This window comes from Orbicella faveolata, unplaced genomic scaffold (assembly GCF_042242905.1).
Source record: "Orbicella faveolata isolate gen_17 unplaced genomic scaffold, um_ofav_v1 contig_35, whole genome shotgun sequence".
NCBI classification, from domain to species: domain Eukaryota; kingdom Metazoa; phylum Cnidaria; class Anthozoa; order Scleractinia; family Merulinidae; genus Orbicella; species Orbicella faveolata.
Genome location: NW_028301564.1, coordinates 27,414,927 through 27,427,056, shown reverse-complemented (window position 1 = coordinate 27,427,056; position 12,130 = coordinate 27,414,927). Strand labels below are relative to the sequence as shown.

Genomic DNA, 12,130 nt, shown 5'->3' with positions numbered 1-12,130 from the left:
TTGGCGATTTTTCTTCAACATCTGCTCAAAATCCGTATGATACCGAGTCCAGTAAAACATAAACAAACGAAAACCACACAACAACAAATTCAGGGCCATCTCAAGAAGTTAGATGTGTCCAGGTTTCCGGTAGTTTCAAACGAAGCAACAAAAGAGCTCAACTCTGTCGCTGTGAATAAACATAGTCAAAATACGCCCCGCTCCACAAAACAATGAATGAATGAACGTCTTATGAAGCTGGTGCTAGTCCCGCCATCTTGGAAATATCTTGAAACAAATGGCGCCGCAAGAACTTGACAAGGTCCTGAGTATCGAGTCCTTCGCCGAGGTCACAAAAAGAAACGGAGATGATAACGAGCTGGACTCCCTTAAAATCATGCCATTAAACGGTATGAAAGAAAAAAAAAACGTACCATCCACTGGGCATCGTGCACTCGAGTTTCACAACTCAAAAGAAATCCATCGCAGAATCTCACTTTCTCTCAGAATCTCACTTTCATGCAGACGCCAGGGTCAGGATCTGACCCTCGGGCTTGGATTGGTTGACATTTTTACAAACACGCAAATCAATATGATTGGTTCGTTTGATTGGTAATACCGAGGGGACGGTGGGGATATCTGTCTCTGCACTTCTTGAGGTAAATTTTACTACCAGGGAAGGAATTTGTTTGCAAAATACTTCAGTTCTCAGTTTATACACGTTCAAGATTCGCCTGTGTTCGACATGGATTATGTTTCTGACAGTGTCTTCGAAGAAATTTGACTTCGGTACTCGAGGAGCGTTTTCCAGAGACTGAAAGTCTCGCCGAACATACAAAGAAAGCCTTGCTCGCAGTCATACATCGCAAGGATGTGTTGTTCGCCATACTGCCAACCGGACATGGAAAATCAATTATATTTCAGTTGCTTCCCGATGTCTGCAAATACCCGTACCTGTCAGGTTATTCATACCCTCATCATGCCACAATTTTGGTTGTGTGTCCTCTAAGTCTCTCGTGGACTCTCATATCCGCGAACTGCGAAACCGTGGCATTTCAGTGGCCAGTTTGAGCAGCGAAGACAAGAAGCTTATGCCTCTCTATTCGGAAGTCCCGAGTCCTTCTTACAAAACGAGTAAGTGGAGAAACATGCTAATTAGTAATGTTTAACAAGACGGAATCTTCGCGATCGTTCCGGATGAGAACATTACTGTAATTCTTGCAAACACGCGCGTTGACCCTGGCCAGAGTGGAAACCATTAGCATCTGATAAGTACGTGATTGCTAAGTTACCATTGGTCTCTTTTGTAATTATCAATTTGACGCGTTTGACAGCTGGCGTCTGCATGAAAGTGAGATTCAAGTCCAACGTAACCACAATCACAGGTTTTTCTTTCTCGCCGCTTCGCGACTCGTGTTTGCCGCTTCGCGAAAGGAAGAAAAATCAAGAAAAACCTCTGGGACCAGGGTAATTCGCAATGGGTTCCAAGGATTTTCTACAGATTTACTCAAAGGAATCTACAGAGTCATCGAACTCGAGTCGGGCATTTCGCAGTTGCGTGATGATTCTACTCTGGGTTTGGATATCTCTTGCCTACTGTACAAAGGAGCTTACGGTTTTGCACAAAAGCTTTACCGTGTTGTTCAAACAATCGGGTAAGTATTTATTTGTTTCGTTCTGGCGGGCATGCATAGGCCTTGATACGCCATAAAAATACGGCTAACACAACTTGCAATCGGCAGTGACTCGAGGTGAGAAAAAACACTTTCTAGATTCTTGTTCTCGTTTTGTAAACTTTTATTATTCACTTAAAATAATTTCCCAGCGCCCAAACCATGGTGTCAAGCTAGTGATAAACTGATGAAATAAACTGGAAGCCGAACATCACGGAAGTTGAATATCGAAAGTCCACAGGCTGCCCATAAGCTGTCCACAAGAAGAGAGAGACTGGGATCGAGATGGCGAGGCTACCAAGCTTTACAGAACTATCACGGGGTCGGACTCGCAAGGAAGTTGAACGCATACATGGTAGAGACTAATCGGAAAACTCGTTCGCTTTCAGTGTGTTAGAAGTCTTCGAATATGCAGCTCTTCCGTTCTTCCAGACTTGTCATGGTGCTAACGATTTTTACAGGTAAGGCAATTGTTTTTAGGTAGCTACTGCAATCGAAATGATTGATCTTTACGCTACGGGACAAGACGAACATGTCAGCGTGTTACAAGCGGGTGTGTACAAACTGGTAGTCCATGCATGTAGAGTAGAAGAAACTTCCACATCAGATGCATTAACATCGACCGCAAAACGGTTTAAAACGTGTTAAGAGTCTCAATGTAACTTATCAAGTATTTTATTTTCTTGAAAATCGTATCTTTTTCTGTGAGTTCTCTATTCTTATGCACCTATCAATGTTAAGCTGCTGTGGGGCACGCCGGGCAAAGGCCGGGGATTTGAACTCCGATCATCTTTTCAGTTCAAATGCCCAAACCCAGGGAAATTAACCTTGGTCAAAAGAGTGCAAATTCCCCATCCCAGGGATATTAGTGTTGTTCAAAAGAATGCAAATTCTCCACCTCTATCTAGAAAAAGGCATAGGTCTGTCTAAAAACAGAATTAAATATCAAAAAGTTGTAAATGAAAGGCTACAAAGCAACAACTTCAAAATGCAACGTCTGTTTAATATAGAAATGTCACCTAATTTATATGAAAATTGTGACGACTGCCTAAACTTATACCACTAAACAAGACAGAAAACATGGAAATTCTTATCACGACTAATGTCCTACACCATCATGACATTTTAATTACTTACATTTTAAACAGAAACGATGGAAATAAAATGTTAACCTCTATCTGTAGTAGAGAAATATTAAAAAAGCCCCATAAGAGGATATAACAAATCCTCAAATGTCAATGTTTCCCTCAACTTCATCTCAGTAAACATTGAGATTCTTGGGAAACAGAATTCACTGTTCCCCTTGGGACCAGACATTAAGAGTTAATTTTTTTACTAAACACACCTTCTCAGTCAGTACTGCAATATCCTCTTTTTTCTTTTTGATTCACGGCCCATTGTGAAAAAACTCTGCCCACAGTACAGACCTCAAACTCATTTGACTAAGAGTTAACTTTGTAATTTTGTAAATGAGTTCCAGAAAATTGTATCAATTTCACTTGGAAGGGAAATTTCAAGGGAGGGGGGTCACAATAATTTTTGATGTCTGCATGTTTAAATTATTAAAATGTATTAAATTTATTATTTCTTGAAAAAATTAAAAATCAGTAAAAATGTTAGACAACAATGTAACAGATTAATCATTATCTTTTTTCCAATTCTTAAATTATTGTAGCTAAATTACATGTAGCTTACAGTTTTTCTTAAGTACAGTAACTGCTTGGTCCTTAAAGGAACCAACTATAATTATACTTAATACTTGCTATTGTCTAACTCTCAGGTGAAGTAATGGCGAAAGTTATGTTGTTTCGAGGAAACATCTTCACAGCCACAAACACCTTCACTTTACCAGAAGGTACATCAAACTGCAGTCAGGAGATTAAAATTTTTTCTAACCTGACTGGCAACTTGCCTCAACGGCTAATTTCTTGTCCTGATTCAAAGTTATGGACAACTGATATTAGTACTGGAATAACAAACTCTGAAACAAAGAGGACCTTTGGTTTAGAACATGTCTCCTTGAACTGCAGCCGCCGGAGTATTTCTGGCTATAATGACCAGATTGAATATCAGACCAGTTTGCAAATTTCTGCACTTATGGCTGATCCTGGCCCACCATTTGATGAGATATACTTCATAATAATATGTTCATGTATGGACTGCAGTGGGTTCAACATCAGGCACGATGCGGCCTATCTCGTAAAAAGTAAGTTCCAAATATTGCTTAAGAGTAGAAATCAAACAATTAACTAATTAAGCCAGTTTGATTAACATTTGCTGCTAACAGCTACTGACAAGAATTGATATTGTAGCAATGTGTTAATATCCCATGTCAGGCTATAGCTAGTACATGTACACTATAAATTATATACTCAGTTATAATCCATCAAATATTTTTGCTTGCATGCAATAATGGTCTAAATGCACCACATGACTGCTTATGTCCCAGCTGAAACTGGGGAATATCTGAGTGATAATCCCCAGTTTTCATGTTCTGATAAATATTTGGAGGATAAAGAAGACGTTAGCCTCCATTTGACTTTAAAATACCAATATTTGTCCTTGGAGATTATCTGTTCCTCAGAGCTTGCATTTTTCCTTGAACTTTGTCCTCAGAAAACTGTTCACTTCTTGGAACAGATAATATCTGTGGACAAATATCCGAACTTACTTTTGTGCCAAATGGACACTAATTCTATCTTTTACAATAACTGTCTAATTTGTCTGGCACTGATTGGCTCATTTTTATCATCAATGAGAGTACAGAGGGATAAAATTTTAATTTATGAAAGCTTTCAAGTTCAAGTTACTTTCAACTGTCAAACTGTAAACTTTTTAACCAATGAGATTTTATGGACTTTTTTAAGTGGCCAATCAAAAAGTGAGGGGGTAGATTGTTAGTTGTCACACCAGGGCTATAGCCAGAAAAAAATTAGGACTGGCAGGTAATGTCCATGGAAAAATTATGATTGAGGCAATAATGTCCATGGTTAAATTCTCTTCCTAGGTATTTAGGGTGTTAAAGTGCCTATGAAGTAAAAAATAATTGCTGCTTATTTGAAAGGCTTTTCAAAGTAAAGAAGAATGGCATTTCCCTTTTTGGAATATCTTTTTTCGTTCTAGAGATATTTATGTTTTTGTATTATGCAAATGAGGAAAGTGATGATGTCATAGGTGGTTCCACTTGAACAGTAAAACACTGAATCAAGAATATCTCTAGAAATATTGGAGCAGTGTTCTTCAAACTTGGCACCACAAATGTGCATCACAAAAGAAACAGAATGACACCTTCTGTGTTGTTGCGATGGCAACACTTTTGGCTCCAGTCTCTTTCTCTGAAAAACCAAATACGCCAATTTGTAACCCTTCGAAAAGGGACAGAGGGTCTTGCTCAGAACACTCATGATTCCCATATTGTCTTAACTCTCCCTGTTAGATTGTTGGGAGTGGATGATCCTTGTTTAAGGTAAAATCTGGTAATGTTAGTTTTAATTAAAACAGGACCAGCGGCATAACTGTTGTCATGGCGATGGCACGACGGGTGTCATTTTGTTTCCTTTGTGATGTACATTTCTGGTGCCAAGTTTAGAGAACACTGCTTTAACATTTCTAGAGATATTCTTGATTGAGTGTTGTACTGTTTTAGTGGAACCACCTATGACGTCATCACTTATAATACAAAAACATGAATATCTCTAAAATGAAAAAAGATATTCCAAAAAGGAAAATGCCATTCTTCTTTACTTTGAAAAGACTTTCAAATCAGCAGCAATTATTTTTTACTTCGTAGGCACTTTAATGATGAGTATCTAAACAACAGACATGAAAAAACAGGCTGAGGCAAGTGCCTCCTCCATCAGTTTGCCTGTTACTACTGAGAGCTTGAAAACAAGTAAAAAGAGAAGGAATCTCATGTCTTGCTGCAGGATAACAGTCCCTGGGGAGACTCCCACTTTAAAAAAAAGAACGGGGGTACTTTTTGGAAATTTTGAAAAGATCCCCTCAGAGGTACCAAGATCCTGTTTTGCGGTCCTAAGAGGTATCATTTGTAAAACAACACATTTTCCTAACTTTGATAGTGATAAAGACAATCATAAAGCTTCTAAAACCTTTTACTTGTAAAGTTGATTGTCAAAATTAATACCTTCTGTCATTTTTTTTTTCGGCTCAATGCCCTTAATTAAGGCAGCACAAAAGCTCCCGCTGTGCCCTTTTGACGCTGAACACCCTGAGAGGTACCAAAACCACTTTTTTAACCCTTAAAAGGTACAATGAGCACCCCTGTCTTTTTTAAATGGAATTTCCTTCTTCCCCGGGGGTAACACCCACCCCAGCCATCTGGAAATTTGCACATGATATGTCATGCAGTTAAGTTTAATACTTTCCCCCTACCCACTGGAATTTCAAATAACCTTCTGTGAGATGGCTTATGGTTATTGCTTGGAACCACTCATTCCAGAAGATTCAATACTCAGGACATATTTTGCCTTAAATTACTTGACAGAGGCTGAGTCAAACAAGACTTCATCAACTTGGAAACCCTCGACAGGTAATGACTTCTCATGTTTAAATCGTTCAGTTTTTTATACAGTTTTTATTTCAGTTGTAATCCCTAATGCAATGAATCATACAGCGCCTCCTTTATATTAGAATTTTTTATCAGCTGTAATTTACGTTCATTTGTTATTTTATTTACTCACCTCACTCACTCATTTCATTCGTTCAAACCAGTATCACTCACTCCGATCACCGTAAGAGAAATTCATTATCAAATTTTTAAACTGAAATATAGAAAAGCACCTGGTATGGACACTCTTCTAAATGAAATGATCAAACACAGACGGCATTATTTCATACCTTCTCTAGAAAGAATATTCCATGACATCATCAAAACTGGCACCTTCCCAACTGAATGGAACATAGGTGTCAAAAACCTAAATAATTATACAAAAAGGAAGGTGACAAGAAATGCCCAGCCAATTACGGAGGAATCACTTTAACCAGCTGCTTAGGAAAACTGTTCGCAACAATTTTATTGAGCAACACAATATTTTAAATCCAGAACAGTTTGGGTTTAGACCTTAAGCACTAGAACCATGAATAGTTTATATATTTATTCTCTGCTAACTGCTCCATATATAAATAGTCACCAAACAGCACAAAAAAAGCTTCATGTTGGTTTCAGTGATTATGAAAGAGCTTTTGATAGTGTACTATGGCAATGCAGAATGATCCATAAATTACACTGGTAAAATATGGAATTTGAGGAAAATTCCTGAATGTCATAAAGTCCATGATGTGCTCGTCAATTAAGAGTTGTGTTAAAATTGATCAGAACAAGCTTACAGACCTATTTTCATGGAACAAATGGATTTATAAGGCAAGTTGATGGCTTAAGTCCAGTTTTATTCTCTTTATTTATGAATGACTTACCAGACCAAATGCCCAGGTGTGGGGGTAGGAAATCATTCTATAATCGTAGACTTCTTAATGTGTGCAGATGATTTGCTAGTAATCAGCCCTTCTCCAGAGGGGTTGCAGCAATCGCTTGATGCAATTCATAAACATGCTCAAGACTGGAAGCTCAAAGGCCGTTCACCAAAAAGTCAAAAATAATAATGTATTTACACTGGTAACGGACGAAACAATAACAAGGTAAATTTTAAATATGAGAATGAAAATTTACAAGTTGTAATGACAAACAAACATATTTAGGCATAGAAATGACGTCATTTGGTCGTTGCACCTATGCAAGAGAAATTCTTAGCAAAAAAGCCAGCGACGAAATTTTTTTCAATGATAAATTGATCCTTCTCTATCATGGATACAGCAACAATTGCGATTAAGAGTTAACTTTTTTTAATGCCCCGGTGAAACCTCTGTTACATGAACTTTATGCATGCAAAATTTGGGAAACGGTTCTTGAGAACTATTATGAATCATACAAATTACACCTTTTGGTAAAAGGAAAATTGAACAAGTTCATATAAAGTTTTGTAAACAATCATTTAAAAATATTCCATGGTATACAAAAATATTGCTTGCAGAGCAGAGCTTATTGGGCGGTACCCTTTAAGCATTGCCATAAAAGCATCAATCTTCAGCTACTGGCAAAGACTGAAGCATTCCTCTAACAACGTTTTGTTATGTGAAGCATTTCAATATGCACTCAAAATATACACCTTTCTCCGAAATACAGTGGAATGAAGAAATCAATAGAAAGTGTAAAGTCAAAGAACCAGCAACCCAGCAACACATCAAGAATGCACAATTAATTGTAAAGAAATCCCTCAGAAATCAATATTTACAAAACTGGCCTGAAACCCAGAATACGTTATCAACAAGTTCAAGAGAGAAATTTACTCAAAAGGAAGTTAAAAATGATTATCAATTTGAAAACTACTTGACATTAATTACAAAGCAAGCACACAGAATTAGCCTGACAAGATTAGGATGTTATGCATTATGAATACAAACTGAAAATTATGAAATTAAAATAGAGGAGCATTAATCCCAGTAGAAGTGCAAACATATTTAGTATGGAAAGAAAATTGCATAGAACATGAACAGCATTTCTTGATGTATTGTCAGGGTATACCACTTTAAGACGTGAGCTGCATGAATCACATATTTTAAAATAGTGTGGATACAGTACATATACTCGTTACACCAGTTTAAGTGATAACGAGAGGACCAAGTATTTACTGAGACAATAAAATTATCTCTAAAATAATAGGTAAATATATCCATTTACTATATGGCTTGTGTTTGTAGCAGATATAACGCATGCTCTGATTGGCCAATCATAGGACATTATTCTCTCGTATTGCTCATGGTCCCACTATGGGCCAGCAAAACTAAAGCAAAAAGCCATATAATAAACAACTTATTAACTTCGAACGAGAAAATCTCAAACCTTGGCCTTGCCATGTTGACCTCGCTATCGCTCGGTCAATATGGCATGGTCTCAGTTTGAGATTTTCCTGTAAAGACCTCACTCTGGGTTAATGAGTAGTTATTAATGCTTCAAATAAGAAAAGAGATTCTTAATTCACAAAATTAATGTAATTAGCACTATTAGCTTTCCAATTAATTGTATATGAATATGGTTAAGGTTATTTTGTATTGTTTTTTTATTAGTTAATGTTCAAACCTTTATTGTAACTAGACCAATACCAGTGGAGAGTAGAGCACAATAAAGATATACTATTACTATTATTACGATCACGATTACGATTATGATTACGATTACTATTACTATTACTATTACTATTACTATAAATTATTACTATTACTCACTCACTCACTCATCCACCCACCCACCAGACCATGACTTAATTCATAAACAATTTAATAATTAATTTGTGCAAAAATGTGAGCCTATTAACATGGATAGTCGACTGTTCTGTTTGCTATCCCTTTTAAATAATGTTGATTCAACCTTATCAATTTCAGCTGGCACTACAGTTACAGACTTGTCGCTTAATTCTACTTTGCCAACACCTACACCTCCATCAACTGAGCATCATGATGGTAAGCTCATACTCACAGAAACTAGTAGATGTCTTCTAGCTAACAGAGAGTTGTAGGGATGAGGTCACATTATCTTAATTAATTAAGTACAGTCAATCTTTTACTATGTTTAATTTACCCAATCAGTTTTGTAATAACATTGGAAGTGCCTTGTGCTTCCATCTACGAATAAAGGAGAATGGTACAAGTTCAAGAGAAGAGGCACTGAGTGGCCTCGTGGTTAGTGCAGTCTACTCTGGATTGAGCAGCCAGGTTCAGAGGTGGGAACAGTGTTGTGTTCTTGGACAAGACACCTAACTCTTGCAGTGCCTCCCTCCACCCAGGTGTATAAATGAGTGCTGGCAAATTTAATGTTGGGTGGGTAACCCGGGGATGGACTAGCATCCTGTCCTGATGGTCCCGGAGCTAGAAGAAATATTCCCAGTGACTTCATGCTGAAGAGACTGGGGGATAAGGACTGGGGCGATGGGCCAGTTGGCTCAATTATGCAGACTTTTAAACATTAGTTCAAGAGAAATGGAGGGGATAAAATCTCAGTGTTACAACCAGGATCACAGGGTTGTAGAAGGTAAACAGCTCAGATAAGAAACTATCAAGTCGTAGGTGTACGTGGTTTCCAATGAACATCAGCTGCAATTTGTAAAATTAATTGACTAATGATTGTATTATTATTGTCTTACAGCTGATCACAAAAATAACCTGGGCATGATCATTGGTATTCCAGTGGCTTCAGTACTGGTACTAGTAGTGGTATTCGCATTGGTTCGTTACCGGCACAAAATAAATAGAATTATCCAGATAAAGATAAACCGCTGTTTTGTCCGCCAGAATAATAACACTACTGCAGAGAGCATAGATATTTAACTATGCAGAGGCTTTTCGGAAACTTGATGATTTTCAACCAAGCTAAATTTCATATTGTTTTTTTACATGTTCTTAGACATTACCGACACTCCGCTTGTCGTTTCATTTTGTAATTTGTTTTGAAAACCCAACCATTTTAAAAATAAAACGGAAAACAGTTGCTGTGCAATCAAGACTGTCTATGGCCGGTTTTACATGTAACAAATCCACACATTTTGCTTTGGACTGAAGCTTGTAGAGTAATATTTGCTTATTTATTACGGTTTGAAAAACTGTTTGGCAATAGTAGTTAAAAAAAAAAACATGAAAGACATGAGTATTTATTTGATCAGATAGGAATACCAGTTATATTAATTTTTGTTAAGTCATCTTAATTGAATTGTGAAACAAGCACTCGTGAAAAAGTACCTCAGTTATGTACATTAATTCTGGCGGTTGAACGGGCTCTATTTATACTTCAAGTATTCTGTTATAATAATAATAACAATAATAATAATAATAATAATAATAATAATAATAAAAATAATAATAATCGATATTTAAACAGGGTGACCCCTTCAGTCGCAGGACTGGTATCAACGGGGGCCCTGTATAACGTAAAATAAAAAGAGCATGTATAAATAATATATATCTATAAAAAACTAACTACTTTAAAAGATATGCAGAAATGTTTAAAAAATTAAAAAGCTTAAAAAAGTAATAGCGTTCTCATAAAAATTGGATATCGAATTGAAAATGTTCTAAAAAATAACCTAAGAAAAAAAATCGGAGATAGCCTTGAAACGTTCCTTAGGTGGCAAAATCTTTATGTTCGTTGGAAGGCTATTAAATGTGCATGCACCATGATAATAAAAAGACTTTTTAGCGACATCTAAATGAAATTTGGGAAGTATAATGTCAGTGATTGACGATCTAGTGCATCTGTTAAAAACATGTTGGTTGTCGCTCTGGCAGCGTAACAGGAAATAGTCTTTAAAGTATAGGGGAACTTCTCCGACCAAGCACTTGTTAACTAACAGTGCACAGTGCTTTTCCATTGGTTTTGTAAGAGGCGGCCAGCGTAGGTTCTCGAGTATTGTTTCCGTGGCTATGTCAGGTTTAAAACCGTATACGATTTTCGCAGCTCGTCGTTGCAGGCGTTCAAGAGTCTTTCTGTTAGTGCTTCCCAGAGGGCAAAAGCACGTATCACAATAGTTTAATATCGGTAGCACCGTGGACAAATAGATCTTATTTGCTGCTTCCGTGGTTAAACAACCTCGTAATCGTGACAGGAGGCCAAGTCTGCTGGCAACTTTTGACCTTAAATAGCTTATGTGATCGTTGAAAGATAAACACTCATCTAGCAAGACTCCTAGGTACTTGAACGACTTTACTTGATTGACTTCCTTTCCTTCCATGCAAAGCGGACTATGAGATTCAGATCTGACAAGCCTCTGCCGAGTTCCAAATAAAACATACTCAGTTTTCTTTAGGTTGAGGAAAAGACCGTTCGCTGTTAACCAGTTAGAGACGTCATTGAGATCAAGGCTTAAGTTCAGCTGTAGTTGGTCAATGTTTGAAGCAGCAGTAAAAATAATGGTGTCGTCGGCATATAACATAACTGTAGACTATGCTTTTAAAGCCGTCATAATAAGTTTGTATTGTAATTAATATTAAAGATTTCGTAAAATAAAAACTAATAAACTGCGATCCTCACAGCTTTTGTTGTGTCATCACAATGTGACATTTGCTTCATATGGTAGCACATATCTAGCCTGCGAACGCAGTCGTATTTCCAGCTGTCGCTTGTCTCCGCCGAAAATAACGTCTGCGAACCCGAGCAAGGAAATGGTTTCTGTGACGCAATGACTTCTGTTTCTCCTTGGCCAGTCAGATTCCATGATAGAATGAAACTCGAGCGCTCCTCGCAGCGAATACCTCGCGCAGTAGTTCTGGGGCTACTTGAGCTAAACTGTGATTGGCTTAAAATCCCTACGTCACAGAAATCGTTTCCTGGCTCGGGTTCGCAGACGTTATTTTCGGCGGAGACAAGCGACAGCCGGAACTACGTCTGCGTTCGCAGACTAGCACATATCTGACCG

The 12,130-nt window shown here is 37.5% G+C and overlaps 2 protein-coding genes across 2 annotated transcripts in view; both read left to right on the top strand.

Moving 5' to 3' along the window:
* The first annotated feature begins 1,257 nt into the window (after positions 1–1,257).
* LOC110058200 (uncharacterized) overlaps positions 1,258–12,130 on the top strand; it is a 100,987-nt gene continuing 90,114 nt past the window's right edge. Inside the window, exon 1 of the mRNA XM_089273050.1 lies at positions 1,258–1,634. The gene's annotated coding sequence lies outside the window, so the exon portion shown is untranslated. The remainder of the gene's footprint in view (positions 1,635–12,130) is intronic.
* Positions 1,646–11,746, top strand: LOC110058076 (uncharacterized). Its single transcript, XM_089273052.1, has 5 exons — positions 1,646–2,113; positions 3,433–3,858; positions 6,157–6,201; positions 9,108–9,185; positions 9,868–11,746. The coding sequence occupies exons 1-5, from the start codon at positions 2,062–2,064 to the stop codon at positions 10,047–10,049; spliced, it is 783 nt and encodes a 260-aa protein (XP_089129178.1). The 5' UTR covers positions 1,646–2,061; the 3' UTR covers positions 10,050–11,746.